The sequence below is a fragment of the Camelus ferus genome, chromosome 32, assembly GCF_009834535.1.
Source record: "Camelus ferus isolate YT-003-E chromosome 32, BCGSAC_Cfer_1.0, whole genome shotgun sequence".
Classification (NCBI taxonomy): Eukaryota; Metazoa; Chordata; class Mammalia; order Artiodactyla; family Camelidae; genus Camelus; species Camelus ferus.
This window is the reverse complement of record NC_045727.1, coordinates 2879967-2905576: the sequence shown is the minus strand read 5'-3', so window position 1 is coordinate 2905576 and position 25610 is coordinate 2879967. Positions and strand designations below refer to the sequence as shown.

General features: G+C 44.6%; 2 protein-coding genes across 13 annotated transcripts in view; one reads left to right on the top strand and one right to left on the bottom strand.

Moving 5' to 3' along the window:
• The first annotated feature begins 369 nt into the window (after positions 1-369).
• Positions 370-16115, top strand: RNF34 (ring finger protein 34). 4 transcript variants are annotated; one of them, XM_014553619.2, is made up of 6 exons: positions 370-519; positions 9814-9910; positions 11166-11573; positions 13051-13152; positions 13377-13578; positions 15182-16115. In XM_014553619.2, the coding sequence occupies exons 2-6, from the start codon at positions 9857-9859 to the stop codon at positions 15370-15372; spliced, it is 957 nt and encodes a 318-aa protein (XP_014409105.1). In that variant the 5' UTR covers positions 370-519; positions 9814-9856; the 3' UTR covers positions 15373-16115. The 4 variants fall into 4 exon arrangements, with proteins under 4 accessions (XP_014409105.1, XP_006178115.1, XP_014409104.1 ...); XM_006178053.3 differs by having other exon boundaries at positions 9814-10032; XM_014553618.2 differs by lacking the exon at positions 370-519 and adding an exon at positions 603-1006 and having other exon boundaries at positions 9814-10032.
• A 2998-nt stretch (positions 16116-19113) lies between these two features.
• KDM2B (lysine demethylase 2B) overlaps positions 19114-25610 on the bottom strand; it is a 107673-nt gene continuing 101176 nt past the window's right edge. For 7 of the 9 annotated variants that reach the window (XM_032471849.1, XM_032471852.1, XM_032471847.1 and 4 more), the window contains one exon: positions 19114-20418. In XM_032471849.1, the coding sequence (XP_032327740.1) occupies positions 20237-20418 (182 nt within the window). In that variant the 3' untranslated portion in view covers positions 19114-20236. The remainder of the gene's footprint in view (positions 20419-25610) is intronic. The other 2 variants (XM_032471848.1, XM_032471851.1) reach the window with 1 other exon arrangement.

Genomic DNA, 25610 nt, shown 5'->3' with positions numbered 1-25610 from the left:
AACAAAAACCTTCCAACCAACCGGCGGTTACAAGTTTACCACGCCCCTTCCCGCCCTCACCTCTCGGGGAACTTGCCCACTCAGCCCTAAACCCAAATCTCTGCCGCACAGGATCCTCAGGGGACACTGACTCCTATTTCAGCGACCCAACCAAGAAAACCGCCTGGAGAGCACCTCCTGCCACCCCCGAGACCCGCCCATAGCCGCTTGGGGAGGGATGGAGTCTTCCTCCGCCTACCGGGCTAGGCCGGCGGCCCCGCCCCTTCCCCGCCACTTCATTGGCTTTGGTGACCGGCCCCCCGAGCGTCGGCTCCGGATTGGCCGTCTCGGCCGCCGCTCGTCGCTCTTCCCGGGGGCGCGCGGCGGGCGTGACCACGCCCCTTACGTCCGGACGCTAGGTCGCCACGGGCGGCCCTGTAATCGCCGCCCAGAAGGAAGGAGGGCGGCTGTGCAAGGAACTGCTATGGTGCTGAGTTCCCGGGCAGAGCCGACCCGGACGCGGCGGTCGCGGCCATGAAGGTGAGGGGCCGGTGGAGCCGGGCAGTCCCTCCTCGCCTCTCCTCTCCTGCCGGGTCACCCGAAGTGCCTTTTTTTAGCCTCAGTGGTTACCCCGCCGGCACCTCGGAGAGCTCCCGGTTCCTCGGCCGGCGTCTGGGGCCCTGACCGGCCCAGGGCTGATGTTCCTGGGCTCCCGGATGATTCCAACTCCCACGGCGCCTCCGTCAGCGAGCCCAAGGCCGAGGGAGAGGCCGGGCGCTCCCCCGCACTCACGCCTGCTGGGCCCTTCTCCGCGCCGGGCCCTGTCCGCGTCCTCGGGGCCGGAGGCAGACCCACGGGCTCTGGCCTCAGCCCTCGTGCCTTTGCCCACAGCGTGCCCTCTCCCGCCCTGAGTCCTTGAACTCACTCAGATGTCGGGAACACCACGGGACTGTAGCAGGACGGAAACTGCAGGATGGAGGGGAAAGGAGTGGTGCGGGGAGTCGTGAGGCTGGGGCCAGGCTAACAGGTTAGAAATGCTTCGGGGCGGGGATCCCACCCTGAAGGATTTGTTCGCAGGCTTAACATTGGGGCGGAGACCTAGAGCGCTAGCAAACTCAGTGTGTCTCCGTTGTCGCTGGGTACGCAGCAAGTAATTTGACAGCTTGAGTTCTTCAAGGTGGGTGTGAGAGCGTGGGAGCATCACTGAGTGAGAAGTCTGGGGGAAGGGGGAGATTCTGGCCTACTTTGGGGAGCTGATTCTCTCAACTTGATCACTGAGAATTCTAAAGAGCTCTGGGTACAGCAATCAATTCAGGTATTGATTCAAACCAAGTGGGATGAGTTATAAGGTGATACTCTTTCAGATGTAGATGATTTCATTAGTCTCAATGAAGAGGTGAGATTGGTGTGGATAAGAAAAATAACAGGATGAACTTCTAGTTTAGAACTCTACCTTCACAAAGTTCCAAAGATTGACTGTGGAAGCTTGATAAAGGAGTGTCAAGTAGTTTAGAGAAACTCAGCAAAATTTTGTCGAGCATTTCCTACGTGTTAGCCAAGAGGGATATATCATGTGTGGAAGTAATTCAAAATACATCCCCATCCTTTAGGAGTTTGCCAACCAAAAGAGAAGCGACATCCTCAAGTATCTATATTATGAGGCCAAATTTGATGTAAGGTATCAAAAAATGCAAAACCCTCAGGAGAAAGAAAGGATATTTCTGGCTGCAGGGAGCAAGGAAGATTACGGAATAGGTAACTTCTGAACTGTGTGAAGATATTGTAAGAGCTTATTTTTAACTCCCCAGTTTAGCTATAAAATACTTTAACTTAGAATACCTATTAAAATATCTAAAACTAGCTTTCTTTCCTGAAAACGATCATCTTGCTGTTTAGAGGTTCAAAAACAAAGCAGGGATATTTATATATAATGCTTCAATGAATGTAGTACCTTTATTATTATTATTAAATTTGTGGCAGTCAAGTAACAAGATGTAGGAGAGAATTAAGGGCAGGTCCAGTGCTGGAATTTTTTCAGAAGTGTTTCTGAATTTCAGTGGAAGATACTGCTTTCTGAGTTGCAATTTTAGAAATAAGGTTGGATGGAGTTGAAAAATGTGAAAAGAGTCTATTTTATGAAACAAAATGCAGACCTAAATAGACATTAATCTGAGTAAATGACAGTTATGAAGATACTGCTTTTCATTTAAGTTTTTGTGAAAACTGGATTCACAAATTTTAGGATTTGAACTGTTAACTTTGTTTCATGTTGAAATTGCTTAATTATGCCACGTGCTCATCTGTAGATTTATGGGTAGGATCATTGATTACTGATGACATGGAACTCTAACATGTGAACGTTCATCTAAGCAAGTACTTCTTCCAGTGGAATTACAATTAATTTGTATAAACTGATTATACTTCAATAAATATATATATATATATATGTACACAAAAAATTAATGTAAAAGCCACACCATCAGGTAAGTACCTTGTTACACAAAGGCAGGGTTTTAGTATGTGTGTGGAATGGGTATTTACTTTGTTCCTTTAATTTGCTGCTTTGGTTAGAAACTGACGTTTTGAAATAGGTTTTACATCTCAGATATTCAAGTAATTGTTTTACCTTAGAGTAGCATCTAATTAACTACCTATAAGATATTTTAAAAATCCAAATTAGTGTCTTAAATTAATTTTATTTAATCCTTCTCCCTGTTTTTATATTGATCTCACCCTTAATTGTACTAATCATGTTCATTCTTCCAAGCTCAAAATGAGATCTTGAGGAGAAAGTAGTCTGTTTAATGTAATTTCCTTTTTTTTTTTCCCTCCAAAAGGTGGGGGAGTGGTGCTAAGGATCAAGTATACTTAAAAAAAAAAAAAAGAAAGAAAAGAAAAGAAAGAAAAAGAAAACAGGAAAGCAAAACCCAAACATGAGGAAGGTAACATTTATGATCTCCAGCACACATTATTGCAGAAATCAATTTGACCAAATGTCTTGCCTAAAATCATTGCATTTTTAAGATCAGCATCTGTTTTTGCAGTTTGCTTAATTTTTGGATGGTATGAGAGAAAGAATTTAGGCTGTAGAATTTCCTGTTTTGTGGTATATGGTCCGATATTTGGTCATTGAGATAACAGAGTTCCTGGCATATTGTATTTCAGTTGAAGCAGCAGTTTCAGTAAGAAATTCTTTCACATTTTAAGGAGCATGTTTCTCCAGTGGCTTTGCTTTAAGTTCTGAAGGAAAGTTTAACCTAATTTAAATTTAAACTGTAAAACTTACTCTTTTCTGTCACTGATGCTGAGATCTGAAACTTCTTTTCATATTGTTTAACACAAGGACATTGAGTTTTAGCAAACTGAATGTTGTTCAGAGTTTAAGACAAAGCTTGCAGTGATTGAGTTCTCCCAGGAAGCTTTCACTGGTAGAAGAACTGAATCCCTCTCTGGTCCTTGTAGCTTCTTAGAACATCCAAGAAAATTAATGTTCTTGAAATTGGAACTTCTAGGTTTATACTTAAAATAACTGTGTAGAATATTACCGTATTTAATTTAGAGTTGTGGCAAGCACCTCTTAGGAGTTGTCATTATGATTACTGCGGCTCACCTAGTTTAATCAAAAGCAAATGATTGAGACTATGATCATTTAGTTTTCTAGTGTTTTCAAATCCATCAGCTTTCTCTCCGGCTGTCATTTAATTTTTATGGAAATCACTACAGCTTTTCTTATTCTTCATTCTAGTTTCCTGGTTAGTATTACATTTGGTGAAATCATTAAAAGGGATCACATCCTGATGTAGTTCAGAATAGGATTTAGTTTGTTGTAAACTATTTCTTAATTTTCTAAGTTGTGCATTTCGGAAGTAGCTTTCCCACTCAGATATTCTAAAAAGGACATTAGATCTGTCTGTCTCTCTCTCTCACACACACACACACACACACACAACCAAAGACAGTTAAACTTTGAGTCTGTTTGAAAACTCTGGCACTCTGCCTGAAAGAAGGCTGGACTACTGCTTTTGCAAAGAAGCAGCACATTTCCTCTTGCTTTTGTTGGCTGAAAGATGATTCAGAATGGGCCTCTACCATGTGAATCTGACTGAGGAAGCTGAGAGAGTGCTTATACAATTGGTGGGCTTTTATTGTTGTCGAAGTTAAGTGTCACAGCCCTGGAAACTGCCAGTCCCACTCTCCTGCCAATTGTTTAGGTTTGTGGATAACACTCCCCTCCCCTCCTGTATACTCCTACAGAGGGGGAATTTCTCATTCATTCTCTAGGAAGGAACAATATAGGAGGAACACTTTCAGCCTTTCTCCAAGTAGAGAATGAAGAGGAACTTTTATGTTGGTGACTTTCAGCAAAGAAGCTAAACATGCTTGGCTCAGTACTTTTCTGGGACCTTCCCAGATCTGTCTTCCTATGGGTAGGGATGGCAGCCTGGTCAACTAGATGGTAAGCTGCTGTTGGTCAGCTGTGCTGGTGACTGGGTGGCATATTATCAAGACCAGTTGGCTGCAGAGCTAAAGTCATCTTCTCCAGTTGGTGTTACTAGTAAAAACAAATACTTAAATTTCTATTTTTTATAATTTATCTTGTTTCTTTACTCAGTTCCAAATTGGGAGTGAAAAAAAAGATACTGTAACTGGCCCCCTAAAGTTTCAGTGCACTGGCTTTGGAAAAAAACATAAGCACTGACATTGAATAGCGGAATAACATGAAAGATCTAGGTGTCTGGGGCAGTCCAGACAGGAGGCTTTAGAATTTAATTTCTTACTCTGGGCCATGTAAGTTTTTAATATGATATCTGGTTCTTGACTGATACCAGGCAGGCCATGGTTTTATGGCTAATCTATTCAGAGGCGGACAGTTTTTGCCTAAGAGGGTGTGTAGGAAAGGGATTAGGTTAAGAAAAAGTCATTTTCAGTAGTCATTGATGGCTAGAAAATGAACTACAAACACAGCTGAATTCCCTCAGCTGGGAGTTTTGTGCCAGGCATAGGTAGATAGTTGCCTTATTTGGTTATTCGCTGTTGTTTGTGAACTATATTCATGGTCAAGAGAGGAAATGTAGCCAATATTTACAGATCATGTTCCTTCTAACCTCTTGGCTTCATGTGGTTTGGTGTGTAGAGTCCTGCTCTCAGCCACGGTCCCAAGTAGGCTTTAGAATTGTTAGTCATAGTATCCCAGATCAGAGCTTTAGTTTTCAAAGATCCAGACTTTGGCTTTATTCATGGAAAGGTAGTAGATTTAAAGAAAAATAATAAGCAATTAAAAGTTGGGGGGTGACTTTTACATAAGGAATACACCGGTTTGGAATTGAGGTATAGCAAGAAGTCACTGAATTTACTGCAAATTCGAAAGCCAAAGGGCTGTGCCTTGTGTACTGTCTGCCTAGGAATAGGGTTTGCTCAGAAAATTCAGGAGGAAACGGAGTAGTTTGGAAAATATTCTCAATCTTACTACCAAAATGTGAGCAAAGTGTGAATAAAAGAAAAATCAGGGGATGCAGGCTGATTAAATCTTAGAGGATGGGGAAGACTGAAGTGCAAAGAACATTCTCTAAAGCTTTTAAAAGGAAGGTGCAAAAAGGGGAAGCTTTTTGGTTATGACCATACCAGATACGGTAACTGGGCTCCAAGGAAATGTAATGAAGTCAGAAAGCCAAGAGCTCAGAGAATAAATTCATGTTCCCCCACCCCCACCCCCTTCCCAAGAGCACACATTCAATAAACTGTTGGGAAAACACTCTCTTAAATTGTTCCCTAATTGCTTTTGTACATTCAGTTGCTCGGAAAATGGGGCTGTTATACGAAGTACTTACAAACATGGACAGATCTGAGAAGGGAAAGATCAGTATAGGACACTTCAACGTTATTAAGTGAACGTCAAGGTGGCAGTTCTCAGATAGGGATCCCTGTGCCCTGAGGGGACATGCAGAAGAAATTTAGGCAATTGGGACACGCAGGAAGATGAAACTTACTAAAGGGGAGGCAGGGAGGTGGAGCCCAAGCAGATGCAGCTTGTGGGCAGATTCTCCTTCACTTGGAGGTGAAGGACAAAAACAGTTTGCACAATGGCCGTTTTTGACAGACCCAGAAATCAACATTGGAGATTTCACACAAGAAAATATGTAGAGGGATAAATTAGGAAATAAGAAGTTTGGGCCTTCAGCCCAAGAGCAAATAAAATGAAGGAAGGCACCAAATTTCAGCAAAAGTTTCAGGCTAATATGTGGTAAAGGGAAGGAACTAATTTAAGAATCGGATTAAGTTGTTAAAAACTCAGCTGAGCCTTTCTGAAAGGATTAGGGCGACCCACAGAGGGAAAGGAGACACTAGAGGCATAGCCCACTTCTTTGGGGTGGGAAGGGTGGGGGGAGAAAATGTTCACAGGTCATGAGGGGCACGTCGTGGAGGTGTTGTTCTTAAAACTATAGAGGCACAAGCTTCAGAAGTAACCACAGCCCCTTCCGTTCAGAAATCTGAGTGATTCTCCAGCTGAAAAGATGTAGGCAGGAAGGAGCAATCCCTTAGACTGAGCAGGTGTTAAACTTTTAACCTCAGCTTAAGATCAAATCACATGGGAAATTTAAAAAATTTTTTATTTTCGATACCCAGGTTGTATCCCAGCCTAGTTAAATCAGAATCTTGAGGTTGACACCCAGATATCAGTATTTTTTCTTTATGTCCCCCCTACCCCCATGAGTCCAACCACTGTCTTAAGGGCAGTTTCACAGGCCTAGGCAGTGGCGGCTGCCGTAGCTGTGGTACAGGACAAAAATACCTGCTCTGAAGAATTGGGGAGGTCAAATCACTAAAGAGATCACTTCATTTCAGCACTGGGGTGTCAGAAAACACTGGAAATTAACTTTTATAATATGTTGAATAGGAAAGCCAGATATTTGGAATAAAACTGGTGACTGGGGCTTCCATAGTTTAAAATTTCTGAACTTTCAAGAAGGTTCAAGTGTTGCAAACTCTACTGTCAGAAGATTAACAGTATATGCAGGTAGATTTACCCTCCAGTATGACACTAGGAATATTCCATTATTGGGAAATTATCCTCTTCTTGGGATATTTTGTCCAAAATTCAGTTCTCAAATCTAATGAGGCTGAAACATTTTTTTCAGTGTTTCTTCTTTTCCTTTGCTGTGGTCTTTGGCTGATTTGTACCAAATATTAGGTTATAGTATCATATTTTTGCCTAGGACAACACTTTGGAGTTGGCATGGGCTTTGTTTTTTAGCTTTTATTTCATAATGAAATGGCTGAAAGAAGATAGAAACATTCTTTTCATTATTTTCCCTTCTGGGGAATGAAGAGGAAGTTCCCTCCCCTTTATAGAAACACACGAGGAATTGGATGAAATTGTTACCCTTCAGTATTGATGTCTACAGACATTCACCTGTTTCCCAAAACAAATCCTTCTGTCTCCTTCCCCAGAGCTGTGGATATTTTCAGCCTAGAATGTTAATGATCATACTCATTAACATGGTTTGAAAACTGTATCCTTAACTCTCATTGTAGAACTGATTTCTACAGTGTGTGACAGTACTCCTTTTGAAAGGGACTATCATTTGAGATTTTTGGCCTGCTAGGTCAGAATCTTTTTTACTTTATTGCTCTTTCTCAACAAGACACAATGGAAACTTTTTAGGTAAAGTGAAAATTTTAATTATGTTGCCTTTAAAGAGATAACATAAAGCAACCTTTTACAGTTATTTACTTGTTAGTCGTGATGGTAGAATTAGATGCTGGGGAGGAAGGGAGTTCTGTCCACAAGGAGCTTTTTCCCTGGAGTTGGGGAGACAGCCTCACCCAGGAATCAGAAGGGGGATAAAAGCTGACGGCAGTTTAATTGTGTCATAGCTAGATCAGCAGGAAGCTGAAGCTTCTCACAAAGTATACTTCTTTAATCTCCTGGAATGAAAAAAGTTTATCCTGGTGGTACTTTCTGTAGTTGAGGTATTCCCCCCAAAAATGTTGTGTGAAACTGAAGTTTTTAAAACAACACTTTCAGTTGTTTTAAGAGCTCACTGTTTGAAGCACTGTGGATGAATCCTTTGCTAAAAACACTGACTTTAAATGAACTATTAGTAAATATGGATTTTCATGCTTTTATGTTTGAACTATGGCTCTAGATTTGAGGTACATATTTATTTAAAGGTATGGGCTACTAATTATAACTTAACCTGACTTTTAAAGGCATCACTGTTTCTTGAGAATTATAGGGTATGAAGCCATATACTTAAGTCAGTTACCCTGATGCTTAAGTCAGACTGTTTGAACCTTGTATTGTGGTTTCATATTACTTTACTTTCTCCTTTCCCTGTATTTAATATAGCATATTACTTCTGAATAGTAGCAAGAACAGCCTGATCCTTCTGTAGCATTCCAAATAGCCTTTTAAAGTTTTTTTTAAATAAATTTTTTAATAGTTTGTTGAACAAATGGTAAATGTTTGATAGAGTTAGATAACAAAATAAATGGAACGTGTGATTTGTCATGCATTGCCATTTTAATTACTAAGACCTCACCTACCTGGACTTTCATTACTTATCACGTTATCTAGAATCTAGAATATACTTAAGAATTAGGACAAGGGGCAAAAGCCTGTTGGTTCCAAACACTACAGCTTTATATTTTCAGCATGGGAAAATGCCTTGAGCCCTCACTGAGAACAATTTTATATACACTTTTTTTTTAAAACTGAAGTACAGTCAATTACAATGTGTCAGTTTCTGGTGTACAGCACAATGTTCCAGTCTTGCATATATATACACATATTTGTAATTTTATATACATTTCTAAGAAGCTTGGTTATCAGGTTTCTGAATGCAGTGGGTGAAAAAAAGGTTGCTAGAGGTAGATAACAGTGATAGCAGTGGTGATTCACAGAAAGGGAGAGACGAGAGGAAAAGACATAAAAGTCTGTGCTAAAAGTCTGTGCATTAGTTTCAGGCCACCCAGTGGAGTGGCACGCAGCCCTTACCCCTAATGAGGTCATTTTGGTTATCAAGTCATCAGAAATTGTGTTCAGTTTTCTCAGGTAGGGTATCTACTTTTTAAAAATATTTTCCTTAAGGATGAATTAATATATTCTTTATAAAGTTTTGGAAAGCGGGGGAAAACTCAAGAAAACAAATTATACAAGATATACATGAAAACCTAAAGAGTGTTTCAGTTGGCATTTTGATGTTTTACCACTTTTAAAAATTTTAAGAAGTATCCATATATGCCATAGTTTATTATGCTATTATGCCCAGCTACAAATGAGAAAACAGAAGTTGAATGAAATTAAGCGATTTGAATTTACGTTCTTTCTGCTAAATGATCGCTGGGAAAATCTGCGTCAGCCTATAGAAGTGTGCTGTCATCCCCAGCCTAAGATTGCCAGGTAGAATACCAGACACTCAGTGAAATTTGAATTTCAGATAAACAAGTGAACAATTTTTTGTTGGTGTAAGCGTATCCCAAATATTACATAGCACGTATTTCTAGCCGGTCTTTTTTTGATGTGTGCAAGCACATGTATCTCTAAGCACATGTATGTGTGTGTTTTTTTGTTGTTTTTTTAACAAAATTAGGTTCCTGTTGTATCTTTTCCTTTTGTTGACAATACATCATGAGTATCCCCAAAGCCAAACATTGTTGGTAAATACCAGGAAATTGTCTACTTGCCAGTAGCTTAAAATTTTGATGCTTAAAAGAGTAATCTGAAAATTATTTAGGGCAACCGTGCCTCTCCAGAGTGGCATTCACTGAGGATCCCAGAGAGCCCAGGTTCCACTCAGCTCTAACAGGGTGCCTGCTTCTGTTCCTTTTCAGGCGGGTGCCACGTCTATGTGGGCTTCGTGCTGTGGGCTGCTGAATGAAGTCATGGGGACCGGAGCTGTCAGGGGCCAGCAGTCAGGATTTGCAGGAGGTACCGGTCCATTCAGATTTACACCAAACTCTGATTTTTCTGCTTACCCACCAGCACCTACAGAAGGGCCTAATATAGTTTGCAAAGCCTGTGGACTTTCATTTTCAGTCTTTAGAAAGAAGGTGAGTTGGATGAAATGTTACATACAGAAGACACGTGTATCAGAATTTTTGATTGTATGTTGTTTTGAATACTAATGAATATTCATTTCTTATACAAATACTGAAAAGTTAGTCCTAGTGTCCATTTCCCCTTTTAGAAAAATAGTCAGTTGAAGGGGCTGTGTTAGTGGCCAGGCTTTCTGACTAGACATTATCCCTTGTTGCTCAGGCGCCCTTTCTCCTGTCCTCTCACCTGTTTGTCCACTTGGATTCTTCCTGATGACGCTTATGTTCTGAAGCAAGAGATCTAATTAGTCCACAGGGTTTGTTCAGGGATGATTTACTGTAACTCTGACCTCAGGTTTCAAAAATGTATCCCTACTCAGATTCTTAACTCAAGTGCAGAAACGAGCATATTAATACTAACTGCTGTTGAGAGAGTCAGCGTGAAACACTTGGGCTAAGACAGTTCTTTCCTTTAGGGCAGAAAGTCCTTCTTTCTGAGAGCCATCATATTGCCGGGCCATCTCCCAGGCTTTGATTGTCAATTCCATCCTTTGAAATATTTAAGGTGCAGAGTGTTAGCTTGTGGGAACAATGCCCTAAGTAGAAACGACCACATCGCAGTGTCTTCTTTAAGCTTTGCTTATGGAATGGCTTTGTGATTAAGGCTGCGTAGGAACAGGTTACTGTATTAGTAGGGTCCTCGATTTCTTGGGTTGACCTCAAGAGATCGGTTGCCTCTCTCTTTCCCTTTCTGTTAGGCTTTCCCCCTTCCCTTTAAACTGGGAAATTTTCACATAGGAAAAGAGCAGGAAGAGGGTTTGTGGTTGTGCTTTCTGCTCCATGTGATTCAAGTCAACTCTGTTTTGCTAATTACATGTTTGCACCAAGGGGTGGAAAGGTTTTAATTCATTAACACAAGAGTATGTTTCTCTTAAAGGGCTGTATTTGAACTTCTCTGAATCCAGACTGCCTCAGCAGTGACTGTTTTGATGTTAATGGCTTTTTGGAACGCTGGTGGGGATAGCCTAGTGCCAGGGCGGCTTCATAAGAACTAAAATTGAATTTTAATAGAAGACAAAAAGGATACCAGTATTTTTACAATGGCTTATATCTGGCTGTCATTAAATGCTTCTTTTCTGTTTCTTCAGCATGTATGTAGTGACTGCAAGAAAGATTTTTGCTCCGTTTGTTCGGTCCTTCAAGAAAATCTCCGTAGATGTTCCACTTGTCACTTATTACAAGAGACGGCCTTTCAGCGCCCTCAGTTAATGCGGCTCAAAGTGAAGGATCTGCGGCAGTATCTCATTCTTAGAAACATACCAACAGATACGTGTCGGGAGAAAGAAGACTTGGTAGATCTAGTACTGTGCCATCGTGGGCTGGGCTCCGAGGACGACCTGGACACAAGCAGTCTGAATTCCTCCAGGTCCCAGACCTCGAGCTTCTTCACGCATTCACTTTTTTCAAACTACACAGCCCCGTCAGCTACTGTGTCTTCGTTTCAGGGAGAGCTTATGGGTGGAGACCGGACCTTCGGATCTGGAGCGCTGGGACAGGTACGAGGTGTGCTGACCCCGAGGGCCTGGCGTGTCGCCTCTTCTCGGCCGTATGCGGTGGGGCCTTCAGGGCTGATGCCTCCTCCCGGGAGCAGAGGTTCCAGCCGCTGCTGGATTCTGCGCCTGCAGCCTCTCCTGGTGTGAGGCTCCGAGCCTCAGCGCTGCCTGAAGGGCCTAAAAAGAGCTCATAAATCTCTTGACCTTAGTTACCTCAGTCTCCCTGTCTTCTGTAGTTCAAAACTATCTGTGGAAATGACTGTGAAAAGCAGCATAACGTCTGCAGGACTGTTTGTGTGTCCGTGACCATGGAAACTACAAGTTAACCTCATGCCCAGTTGCCCTGCTACAGTAAAATTGTTCTTGCTTAGATATTGGGAAGAAGCCATCTGAATTAGTGAGAGAATGTGGTTGTTTACTCATTTCAAAGAAATTCCGGTGCAAAATATTGTCCCAGTGAGGTAGGTCCTTGGGCATCCTGATTGGATAACATGCAAGGCTGTGTAATTAGTATTCAACTTGTGTCTATGAATGATTCTAAAGATTTGTTTTGAACATTTATCTTCACATTTAATTTTCTCCCCTGAGGAGAGAGGTTAGAAGCAGAGGGAAATTGGGTCGAGTTGCTTTCCAAATAGGCATAAAGTAGGTAAGGCCAAGCTTAGGAGTTTTATTATTTTCCCACCTGGGAGCTGGCATAGTTATGATGCCAACAGAAGTCACATCTGACCTTTGTGTCACTTTTGGGTATGTGATGCCCCTTGGGAGATGGAGGTTTTTGGATGCTATGTTATGGTGCTTGTGAACTAGTCATGGTATTATACTTGAAACTGGGAATTGACCTAGACTGTTAGAGAGCTGTGGTCAAAATAAAGTCAAAAGAGAAAGATACCACCCAGATTGAAGGGCTTTCTGTTCTCCCTAAAGAAAAAAGTATCTGATGGTTGAGGAATTGCTACAAACTAGAACTAGCATCAACCGTCAATGTGCCAGTCTAGGAAGCATTATTTGGAATTAGAATGTGTAAGTATGATGTAGTAGGAGGGAGATCTTTGACGTCGAACACCTGACACTAGGGCCAGTCTTAGAGCTTTAGCTTCTACCTGCATCTGAGAGGTTCCAGTTAAACCAGCCACATGCAGGTCCTTTGATAAGGATCCAGTGCTTTCCATATGCTTTTGGCTTTGGCATTCATGAACCTTTCTTGGGGAGTTAACACTCTTGGCTAGATTTTACAAGTTCACACACACACCAGAATTTGATTGCTGAGATGACCATGGAGGGTAAGTAGTTGGTGGAATCACGGAAGGCCCAGCTGTCTGGGAGGGACAACAGCACTCAGGATCCAAAGAGGCTGTGGAGCGTGCCAGGTATTAGCCACTCCTGGGGCGGATCTGTGGAAAGATTTTCTCCAGCGACGAATATGGGTTGATACTGTTCAGGAGAATGATTCCTGACCTAATACACATTATGTGTGTAGGTGCAAAGTGAAGTAGCCTCAGCAAACACAGAAGATGAAGATGATGACGATGACGATGATGATGACGAGGATGATGATGATGAAGACAACCTGGAGGAGCAGGTGAGGCTGAGTGTGAGCTGTGGCTTCCCTGGTGTCAGCTTGGTAGGCAGGGAGAATGCCTGTGTACCGGGGGCTTCTTCTGGTTTGAATGCAGCACAATATATAAAACAAGGACTGCTGAGCGGTCACCGGGGCCAGCTGATGACCGCGGGGTGAGTGGGGCACACCGTTTTCCTCGCCGGGTTTGCGGGAACAGAGGTATCAGACATGCTCTGTGATTTCAGACGCCTGGCCTGGCTAAGAAGAGAGTGAGAGCTTCTCTGTCTGACCTGTCAAGCCTGGAAGACGTGGAAGGGATGAGCGTGCGCCAGCTGAAGGAGATCCTGGCTCGGAATTTTGTCAACTATTCCGGCTGTTGTGAAAAATGGGAGCTGGTAGAGAAAGTAAACCGGTTATACAAAGAGAATGAAGAAAACCAGAAGTCATGTAGGTTTATTTTTCCCTTTTTCCCCTATAGTGGCCTTCTTTAGGCTTTTAAAAGCTGAGCTGTTTCTGTCATAGTTAAGTCCAATTTAATTTTGAGAAAACTTTGTGTCCTTTTATTGAGTGTGAATTAGTTACATAAACCTGTTTATAGATCTGTTAAGTAGTATGTTCATTATGTGATGTTGACTTTGAGATCACCATTGCCAGTGAGTTCTATAATCATTTGTTGAGTCTGGTTTTTCTTGCCATAATTTGTTCGAACTCTAATGAAATTCCTTGTGTCTATGAAAATGCTTGTTTTCTCACTAACATGTCTGGCAGGCCAATACTTTGGTTATCTCAGTTGGAGCTTTTAAGTCCTAACAGTGGGGAAAAAATTCCTAGAGCCAAGATGTTAAGTAGTTCTTAGCAACAAGTATTAGCAGGTTTCAGTGTAGGTCACGAAAAGCTGAGGTTAAGAACTTCTGAACTATTTGGCGATGAAGCGTGGAGCAGAAGTCCTCAGCTGGCAACAGGGCCAAGCCACAGAGCATTTTTAGGCAAGAAGAATTCAGTGGTGTTCAGACTGACAAATATGTCCTTATCTGGAGAACAGTCCTCCCATCAGGAACTTTTATCATCTGAGTTGTCTTTAAAAGCTGGTTTCATTGCAGCATGTGTTGACAAGCAGGCTTATGCCCAGAATATGCAGGAAGCGCGTTGGCACACCTGTGTCTAAGGTGATGCCATGACATCCCATAGAGGAATCTCTGTCCTCAGAGCCCTCAGGGGCTCGTCTGTCATCTTGCCCGGTGGATCCTTCCTCCCCACTTCCCAGTAGTGGTGTGGGCCACGAACTAACACCCTGGCTTTCAAGAATCTCTTGACATGATAGTGTTTATTTCTCTTAAATCCAGGGACTGCTGGCCCTTCAAGCTTGAATTCCTGTTTTTCTTTCTAACCTTCTTCATGACTCCCGTTAATCTCTTTGACCTGTAGAAAGGCAAGCCTCAATGTCCATAGCTCGATGGCCAAACTTCAGGCTGTGATGAACTTTTTAAACTCATTCTGCATCTTTCTTATTCAGAGCCAGAATGTCCCGTCCCTTTTGAGTTATACAGATTCCAACGTACCAGGATGAGTTCTGAGATGCGTCCAAGGCTTGGGGGATGCCTTCCCCCACATACAGGCTGCTTGATGTCTGACTATCAGTGTGGAAGGTCCTGCTCCTGAGAGGAAGCTCTGGCGCCTGCGACTTTCCCAAAGCCGTACATTTGGGCTGGAAATTCCAGTCCTGTTCTGACTCTGAGGCCCATGTGTAGGAAAACCTCGGGTTTTTTCCTTTTTATTTACAGAAGCAATCCTTGTCCTTCACCCAAAAACCCTGTATTATGTACAGATATAAAACAGAGCTCAATAGCTGACATTGTTAAGCACTTCATACCTGGCCCGAAGCTAAGCATTTCTCATTTATTCTTCACAAAGCCCTGCAGGGGTTCCACGTCTAGCGGAAGGAGCCGAAGTGCCGAGCACTGGGATTACGTCTTACGGGGGCTCATTCTGGGCCACAGGTTGGCCTGCCAGGCGGCCGCGCCTGCAGCCCTCACTCTCTGTTGCCTTTCAGATGGTGAGCGGCTGCAGCTGCAGGACGACGAGGACGACAGCCTGTGCCGGATCTGCATGGACGCCGTCATCGACTGCGTCCTGCTCGAGTGCGGGCACATGGTCACCTGCACCAAGTGCGGCAAGCGCATGAGCGAGTGTCCCATCTGCCGGCAGTACGTGGTGCGCGCCGTGCACGTGTTCAAGTCCTGAGGCCCAGGCTCCCGCCCAGACATTTCAATGCACAGAAGGGACTAGAAACTTACTGTTCAGAAGCCGAAGCTATTTTTAAAAATTATTTTCACTACTATCAGGAGATGGAAAGATTCATCCTAAGTTGCGGCAGCTTTGACCCACGCCACGCACCTGCTGGCCCGAGGACAGGCCGAGTCTCCCAGGCCCTGCCGGGGCTCCTCACATCCGTGATCACTGGTTGCAGAAGTCAGACTGCTCAGTGGCATCAGCTACTGCTCTTTGGAGGACACTGATCCTGTTCTCTTATTTCTCCTTCATCCTATTTTTAACTTAAACTACTCAGATGTTTGAAACTTCTGCTCTCTTTGGATGAGATCACTGTCTGCAAGTGGCTGACACGGTACATGCGGAGCAGTGGCACCTCTGAATGTTCATTTTATTAGTCATGTGTATTTTAAATGCTACTATTTGATGAATGTAAGTTTCCACATTGTTGCTATTTCTGCGTTTAAACGTAATTGGGAACAACTGACATTCTATAATCAACTGCCAGGGCCTTAGACTAAACATGTCCATTTCTGTTCAGGTACAGCTTTTTATAGCAAGGGCTGCATCTAGCTTCTTTCATTAGACAAGTGTGTGTGTCAAATTCTTTATTAACGTGTAATCAGTTTACACTGTTTTGTATAGTGAAAGTGTATTTTCAGTGCTACCTGCTAGCTAATTTGAACTTTAGGAATAAAATTAGATTTTAAAAAATGCTTTTGTTCACATTGTCCTGGTTGGTTCCTAATTCACTTGAGTCCAGCATGAATGGGTGTCCACGCCTCGTCTGCCACCGTCTTCATGAGAGAAAGGAGCACCTTCAACGATGCTGCAACGATCCACCTTGGCTGCTGACGAACCAGCGAGGTTGACTGCGGGCTCGCCGCTTCCTGTGACCCCTGTTGTGCTAGGGCCTTTATCGTTACATCCAGCGTCCTGAAATAGATACTGCCTCCCGTCACAGATGGGGAACGTGATCTTTGAGAAGTTAAAGAACTTGTCTAAATTCTCAGTTAAAAGTGGCCACATCAGAATTTAAACCTAACTCTGATACCAATGTTTTTTCTTAATTCTTCCAAAACCACAAATGAGAAACCTGAGACACGAGCTTATGCGGTTTCTTGGGACACTAATGATTTATAATCTCTCTTCTTTCAGGTCTCTCACCAGGGTGGTTTTTTTGGTTGAGACCAACTGTGGATTCATTCCCACTGGACATGGGCAGGTATGTTTTTAGGAAACATCTAACTTCTTGGCTGAGTCCAGTGGGTTTTATCTTGACTCTGCAGTGGGTACCACATGCCTTCAGGTGCTGAGGATCCAGAAGTCAGTCGACAAGACCTGAGAGGGGTGGGTGCAGCTCAGAGGCAGAGCATGTGCTTAGTATGCACGAGGTTCTGAGTTCAATCCCCAGTACCTCAGCCAAAGAAAACAAAAATAGAATTAAAAAAAAACCCAACAAGGGCTGAAAGTTACAGCCAGGGAGGTAGAGAGTCTTGCTCTTCTCTGCTTAAGGCAGAATGTTTTCTACTTCTGTTTTTGAGGGTCAAAGCATGTAAATCAAGGTCTTGTGGATGTTCTCAAATACCCTTCTCTCCTGTTTGCCTGCAGAGCCTAGGGTGGGTACTGGCCACAATTCACGTGGACGGTAAAACCTCAGCCGCTGCTGAAGCTTTGGGAGCACTTTGTACTTCTCGTGAGACAGTGAACTCTGGAAAGTCAATGTTCCCCACAAATCACTAATTAGGAGGAAGTCTTCAAAGCCAGGCCAGCAGGTGACAGTCAACACATCGAAATAGAAGCTGAGCAGCAGGTTTGTCTGAAGTTAAATTAGAAAATTGAGACTTCATTGCACATAGTCTTAAATGTACGAGCTTAAAACAGTTTATGTATAAATGTAAAGTTTCAGGTGCTTGTTTGAGCAACGAACAGAAACCCTTAATGGTGGATCTCCTTAGGTAACATTTTGAAGTAACTTTTGCTTAGTGAGAAGCCAACAAATTCTTAGCTTAGTAAGCTTGATGCTTGGAGTAACTGAATTGCCAGGTACTCACATTTCTTCCTGGAATCTGCATTACCTATCTGCATGCCACGCCTCTTTAATTCTCTCAACAGGTAATCTATCAGACTATACGGATTAATTTCCAGAGGTCCACAGTGGAATACAGTGATGTCTCTGTCCCCATCCTCACAGTTTGGAAGAATGTCAGTCGATGCTTTGGACAGGCCATGGTGCCTTCCTTTGTAAAGGTTGGATCCCCAGAGGAGCGGGGGTGGAGCCTCTCCTCTTTTCTAAGAAGCTGTGACCTCACACAGGAAGCAGGTCCCTCTGGTTTATGGTCCTTCCCTTACTTCGTCAGGTGCGGTGTATGGGCTCAGCAGCTGTGTGCAAGCGTCTAGCTTGGCCTGGCCTCGTCTAAAGTTCATTCTTGAAGGTATAGGTCTGTATGAGACTGTACTGGGGTATAATCTTAACTGGATTGTTCAGTACACTGAGGGGCAGGTCATCTGTAACCAGAGCCCTGCCCCCAGCCTGCCTCATGTCTAGAGAGATGCTCTGTGCTGTGGGTGTCCCTGTGGAAACTCTGGCTCCCCAGCCCTGGCAGCTCCCCCTTCACCTCCTCTCTCAGCAGACCTATGTGCTCCAGGAAGTGTTACAGGAGAAACGGCCCAGATTCCACTGGGAAACCACTGTTTCTTACAATTCTTAGGCAGAAGATGCCTTTACTGGACATCAGAGGAACTCTGACTCGGAAGTTCACAGAACTCGGGCTGCCAAGAACACTGAAACTTGACCTCTTGTGTGGGTGCTCCACGATGAATGCTCTGGCTTGTCAAGGTAAGCCACAGTTTTTATAAATAAACCATGGAGTGTTAAACTAATCTTACCTCTGTTAAATGCCTTGTCTGAGTTAAATTCTGGGGTGCAGCAGCCTCAGATGTCTCCAACCTGAGTCAGAAAGGCTCTTTGGATTTAAATTAACAGGAGGTATGGTTCCATCTAGGTTCATTTCAGCATGGTCAAAAAAAAAGAAAAAGATGGGGGAGCAGTGTGAAACTGCCATTAGCAGGAAGGCCAGTCCCACAAGATCCGAGGCTTACGTCATTGACTGAGGGAGGGAGGGAGGAAGCTGGCTTATCCTCTCCATTTTTGGGACTAGAGCAGTTGTTCAGTGTTGAGTATGAGGTGGCAGGGACCTGTCATTTAAAAGAGTTCTATGACCTGAAGCTAACTTCTCGCTGGTTTCTGTGTCTACGCCCCCACCCCGGGGAAGTCACCTCATAACCAAGTGCCTCCAGCCACCCCCGCCCAAGGTTACCAGGGCAGGATGCGGCCTCCCTCAGCTGGAGGCTGAGGAATTGGACACGCCCCACCCCGGGTGGCAGTGGAAGCGCCAGGTGGCCGTGGGAGTTACTTTATACAGGTGTGCTCAGAGGCACCCCGCACAGCTAAGCCATCCTGCCCTTTGCGGCAGTTCTCACACGGACACTGGGGTAGCACAGTTCTCTCCCATTACCTTTATTAGCCACAAACAACAAGATCTCTTTCTGAAGATGGAAAAAATGTACCAAGGGGCTGTTGCATTTCTCAGGTGAAAAAAATTTAGCCTGTCTGGCTTCAAAACAATGTACACTCATGTTGAGACCACTGCCCTGGACTTCCTAGTCAGATTTCTAGTCCACCCCTAGAACAGAAACCCTCAAGTCCAAGGCTGGATTTTTTGTACAACTGTTTATACAAATTCAACAAAGGTAAAAGCACGTCAGGGAAGGTCTAGGAACACACCACCGTACAGCCATGGCACTTGTGAATGCGTAACTTTACAACTGGGAAACAGCTGTGTTAGGAACCTTAAACGAGAACTCAACTCACACTTCAGAGGAGAGAAAAAAAGGGAAGAAATGTTGGATCATTTATTCTACTTCTTGACTCACTGTATAAATTAGATCTATGTAGACAAGAGCTCATGCTGGAGCAAAACCCTCCTGAGTGCAAAGGCTGAAATCTGAATCTTAAAATTTTGAGAAAAAGGTGAATTCTATACAGAGGAAATTTAGCAAAGTGTCTCACCTTGACTATAATTTACATATATCCACAACATGCTTATGTAAGTTCTTGATGTACAAAGCAGGTGGTCGACTTCCAGTTAAACATGCTTTTCACTGGAAGGTCGGAGCCTGCTTTGCCAGATCTGGGCACGTGTGTAGATGGGTTTGTATCAGTGAAGCACAGGTTAAGTTCTACCTTAAGGAAACCAGGAAAGTTGGCAATCTCAAAACAATAAAAACACTGGTATGCATTCAAACCTTGCATAAATAACTTTTAAACAATTTGTACAAAAATAGTTCTGCATAATGTAAGATGTAACAAAACCAAACAAACAAATATGTCAAGACGGCAGATGTGGTGTGTGGTCCACTTTATGTTGACACCAAAACCCCCAAAGTTGCCAGGAACAAGGTGTCCAAAACAAAAACATCACCACCAAAAAAAAATTCCTAAGCTCATGCTTCGTTCAGTAAGCGAATTTCTCCCAAGTCCACCCTCCTCTCCAACAGGAATGTCTTCTTGGTAAAGGCCGCCTTAGAAATGGTCCAGAAAGCAGTGCAGTTTTGATTCAGAAAGACCAAAGGAGAGCGCCCGGCTCACTCCTCCCCAGGACGGGTGGTGGAACGGCTTCTCCTTCGGCAAGACTTGTGAAGTGGAATCGTTCCATGGTCTGTTGTTCCAAGTTCCAGATTGAAAATAAAAGCCCTAGTTTTTGTAAAAGTCTTTTACCCTCCCCTGCCATGTCCCCTCCCACCCCCACCCCGTATTTACAGACTTGTCCTTGGACTAACTCAGTTTTTGCAGGAGTTTTTCTTCCACTTGCCCGAACTGGACACTAACAGACATTTCAGCTATGAACTGCTCACAGCCTTCCTTGGTAACTTGCTTGCAGTACCTCAGGTCAATATGACAGATATTTCCACAGCGTTTGAAGAAGGACAGGCACTGGTCAGTGACCTTATTGCAGTCTGCGGGGAAGAGGACACGGCGTGAGGCGGAGGAAGCGCGGAGGTGAGCCCCACTGCCCTCCCCAGGCCCTCAGCAACTTAAAACCTCTCTTCAAATGGGCAGGGCTTCCACCTGCCCGGAATCAGGTTCACAAGTGCTTGAAAAAAAGTTCCCACGTTCCAAGTGAAACTCCTTAGAATTTTACCACACGGCCCCCTCTGCATGTCTACATTCTCACACCAACAGGTCTCCTGTCTGGTTTTACAAGAGAGGATCACACAGCATCGGAAAATAGCTTGCCTTTCCCATTTAATACCTTACTCCCGGGGGGAGAGACGGGGGGAGTGAACACCTGCGTGGCCATCCTGGGGCCCCCTGCTCACTGGGCACCAGTGCTTTAGATGGGGCACGGCATGCGGGCCAGCCCTTCACTGTCGACCTGAAACCTGTGCAGGAGCCCCGTGTGCTAGAGGGGCCGCAGAGGGTCCAGAGAGCAAAACCAGAATCTCAAACCCTCCCCTGTGGATGCACACACACTTCAACCGTGTATGTCCATCCACGTGTACTTGGCTTCTGTCATCCTCTTTACTTGTGGAACTGAACCCGGTCAGTTCTGCAGTGCCAGTTAGCATCTGAGGCTCAGAGTCCCCCCTCTCTGAGCCAGGTGAGTCCTTGATTTATGCAGTATTAAGCTTGAGACCTCTGCTTGTCATCACTAGTGTCCACACTTCCATTCTGCTATTAAATTGAGCAGGAATACAAACAGGAAGGGCACACTGCGATCACGCGTACGAGGCCTGTGCCGGCTCCGGCCTGCCAGAGTCCCCCCAGCTTAGGGGGTGGCGAGAGGAAGCCCAGCCCCAGAACCACACAAGTCACCAAAGAGCAGACCACCTTGATCCAGGGAGCCCCTTCAAACGCTCTCCACAGGTCTGCACAGAGTCTTTGCACAGAAGCTCACAGAGTGCGGGATACACCTTTCAGGCACTGTATAAAGGCAGCAGCATCCACGAACATGGACCAAGGTCATGGAAAGCTGTCCGCCTCCCGTCACTGCCACTAACAGATGAAGGCAGATGGGAAAGTGACAAGGATGCTGCCAAAGAGATGATCTGAGGAGGACCCCTCAGTTTTTCTAAGGGTCTCCCTTAGTGTTGTAATTAATGTGTCAAATGCTAACCCCCCTTTATAATCTTACCGCAGGCAAGTGATGAAGGACGTGTAACATCCTGTAAGGGGAGGGAAGGTAAAGCTAGAAGATTGAGGATGGAGCAACCCAAAGCAGGCCCCCTAGGGTTACAGGAATGGCAGCGGGCAGAGGGGCGTGGGGGCTGTCCCGCCACCTGCGTCTGCTCTGACAGCGGCAGTCCCACTGCTGGGGACATGACACTACACTGTGTCACAGCAGAAGATGTGCCAAGTGTGTACATGGTGTGCACCGGAAACAAAAGGGAAAAGATACAAGTTTTATCAAAATTAAAAACTTATGTACAAAGGACACTATCAAGAGTGAGAAAGACAATAGGATGGGGGAAAGTATTTGCAAATCATGTCTCTGGTAAAGGAGTAACAGCTAGAATGTATAAAGAACTAAAAGTCAACAAGAGAAAAACCTGATGAAAAAGTGGGCAAAGGACATGAGTAGAAAGTTTCTTCAAAGATGTACCGAAGGCAAATAAGCAAATGCAAAGGTGCTCAGCATCACTAGTCATTACGGAAATTGAAGTCAAAACCACACTGAAATCATACCCCTTAGAATGGCTATTAAAAATAACCCAGAAAATAAGCATTAGCAAGAATGCAGAGAAACTGGAGCCCTTTGTGCTGTAAGTGGGAAAGTAAAATGGTGCGGCTGCTACTCAAAACAATACGGTAGTTCCTCAAAAACCCTGGACACAGAATTACCACATGGCCCAGCTGAGTCTCGGGGTACACACCCAAACAATTAGCACACCCACGTTCAAAGCAGCATTACTCTCAACCAAAAGATGGAAGCAACTCCAGTGTCCGTCAGAATACGTTTCAGCTTTATAAAAGGGAGGAAATTCTGACACGTGCTGTACTACGGATGAACCCTGAGGATATTACATTAAGTAAAGTCAGTCAGTCACACAAGAAACAACTGTATAATCCCACTTATGTGAGGTACCCAGAAAGTGGAACCGTGGTTGCCACGGTGGGAGGACAAAGGGAGGGGGAGCTACTGTGTAGCGGGACCCAGTTCCTGACGGGGTGAAGAGGACCTTCTGGGGATGGGGGTGGCGGTGGCTGCACAACAACGTGTATGTCCTTAATGCCAGTGAACTGCGCACTGAAAGATGGTTAGAGTGGTAAATTTTATGTTACGTGTATCTCACCACAATAAAAAACAATTTTTTAAAAAAATTACAGAAGCTATGAAGAGGTAATAATTCAGTAGACTGAGGAAACTTAACCCCAAACTGGCTTAAGGGAAAGCGGAGAAGCAGATTTAGTCTACAGAAGACCTCACAGGTTGAGGTGCTGGAAGCAACAGGGGCCCTGGAGGTGGGGTTGGAGATGGACAGACAAGTTAAAACCTGTTTAAAAAGCAGTAAGAGGCAGAGACTCCCTTCCCCAGCAGAAGAGGGGAGCTGTGTCTGGGCAAGAGAAGGGCTCTAGGCCGGGCGCCACCAGGCAACCGTGCAAGGTAGGGGCACCCTCCCACAGACAGGGCTGACAGGAAAAGTTACCTGCTGCCTGTTGAGGCCCCAGCTCCTTCCCTGCCAAGCTCTGGAACACCAGAAGCCCAGCCTGAACCCTTCAGTGAGGAGATCAAGGGGTAGAGTCCTTTGGCAACCCTGACCAGCTTCAGAGGAAAGACGGGAAGATGTCACGTCTGGGCTTCCCCAAAAGACAAGACCCACACCGACCATCCAACCGATGTCCACAGCAGACCGGCTCCCAGTGTGCGCCCAGAGCCCCCGACCACCTTAGCAGACAACCACGTGTTGACACTAATCAGAGGACGGCCACTTGGGCAGGCCAAGGACTGCACTGGAAGGAATGGACGGTCTACATGGAGAAGGAAATAAAACCACAGGATCTTTAGGATGGACAACATCGAGATCCAGGCCACTCTACAAAAGTTCAGAGAACAAAACACAGCTGTGAAATCAAAAACATAGGTCACACCACACGAAAACTGCCAATATTGACTGTTTTTGACCCACATAAAGAGCAGCTTCGTATGCTCAAACCTAAAGACAGCAGAAATGAAAAGCGCACTACAAATGACCCTTGAGCAACAAGGGGTTTGCACCGTGTGGGTCCACTTTCATGCAGGTTTTTTCCAACGGTAAATACTACATACAGCACTACACGATTCCAAGGTGGTAGAATTTGAGCTTCTGGAGGAAGTGCGGATACCAAGGGCCAACTATAAGCTACACGCAAACTTTTGAGTGTGTGGAGGGCTCGCACCCCTAGCCCCTGAGTTGTTCAAGGGTCAACTGTATGAATTATGTGATAAGTGGAGGAAAACTAGAAAATAGAGCAAAAAGACACAGAGGTGGGAAATAGGAGAAAAAGAGTAAAGGCAGCAGAGGGCTTAGTAAAGAAAGAAAACAGAAGGGAAGGAAATAAAATAATTCAAGGGGCTTTCCCAGAACTGAAGGACACACATTTACAAATTGAGAGAGTGAAAGAATGTTTGCTCATGAATGTTCAAGGTGGTAGATGAAAGCAGACTCAAACCAAGACTCAAACTTCCTCATCAATACCTGCAGAAAACTTAGAGGCAACATGTCCCACAAGCTTCCAAAGAGAGATTACTCATTAAAGGATTAGGAATCAAATCATTTTGGACGTGAGCTCTGGCAGGCAGAAGACAGATGAGCAGTGCCTCCCACTTTATGAAACAACACAGTTCCCAAATATGGACTCTATAACCAGCTATCAATTAAACGTGAGCTATTATAAAACCATTTTCAGATGGACAAGGTCTGGAAGACGTCCTCCACCAAATAAGCAAATATATAAGCCAAGAAAGAAGCTACAGGACCAAAGAAAGAGAGGCCCCTGCACAAGACAGAGACCAGGTAAGTCCCAGGACCGCAGCTGTGCCGCAGGCAGAAATGGCCAAGTTCAAATGGGGGTGGGGCAGGAGGCAAAGGAGCCCAGGAGGCTGGTTTCCTACAAAGACTGGTCGGGGACCTGATAAGTTTGTGTGGGGAAAGGACAGTACTCAGGAGACTACTGTTCAGAAACTAAGCAAACAAAAATGAAGCAATTACTAACTCCAGGGAAAACAAAACAAAAAATTGTGCAATGAAGGAAACATACTCATAATACATACTTTGGCTCAACAGAGAACAATACTTCCATGGCCGTAATCAGGTAAACAACAGTGGCTCAACCACAAACTGGGAAGACGGAGGGAGAAAAGGGGGGAGTGAGAGAAGGTATGAAGAGTAATCCTTGCGTTCAACATGGCAGAGTAACAGACAGTGTCTGAAGAGGAAAAACAGAAAAAGAAATCCAAGAAGTAGTATTGTGGGCTTGCTGTCGGAAAGAGTGGAAGGTCGCTGCCTCCAGGTGAGAATCAGGAGGGGAAAGGGCCACCTTGAGCACCCAACTAGTGTTTCTATATAAAACCCAGCCTGAGGATCAAAAGCTGGACAACCAAGGCCTCACCGCGTCACCAGACCCGATCCCCCAACCACATGAAGCATCTGGACACGTGTTAAGTGTCACCCGTTTTGTGGCAGAAACTTAACTAGTTATACTGACAGGACAGGAGAACATTTTAACAAGAAAGGAACCTAGGAGGGACTGGGTCTGGAGTCTCTTCCTGTGCGTCACAGCTCTGAACACAAATGCAGAGATCTGTAGGTCCTGAGATGAAAGGAGGGGCAGAATGGATCGTGGTGGGAAACAAAGTACAAAAGACGATGTATACAAACATGCCATGGACTGAGCCGCAGGGCATGGGGATTCCCACTGGGATCTCTGCCACACACACGCAGGAACTAAATTAGAATAAATGAAGACAGTGCATTACTGCCCGGCCCTTCTCCACGGGGCACGCCCAGCATCAATCCAAGACCCAGAGCTGAGCCTGGAGCCAGGTCCTAGGTGAAAGCCATCTTGGTGTGGCTCTCTGTTCTCTGCCTCCAAGGGGTGCGGCCACCCGCCACCAAAGCTCCCCGCGGGGGAGGCAGGCTCCCTAGGCACAGGGGCAGCATGAGCTCAC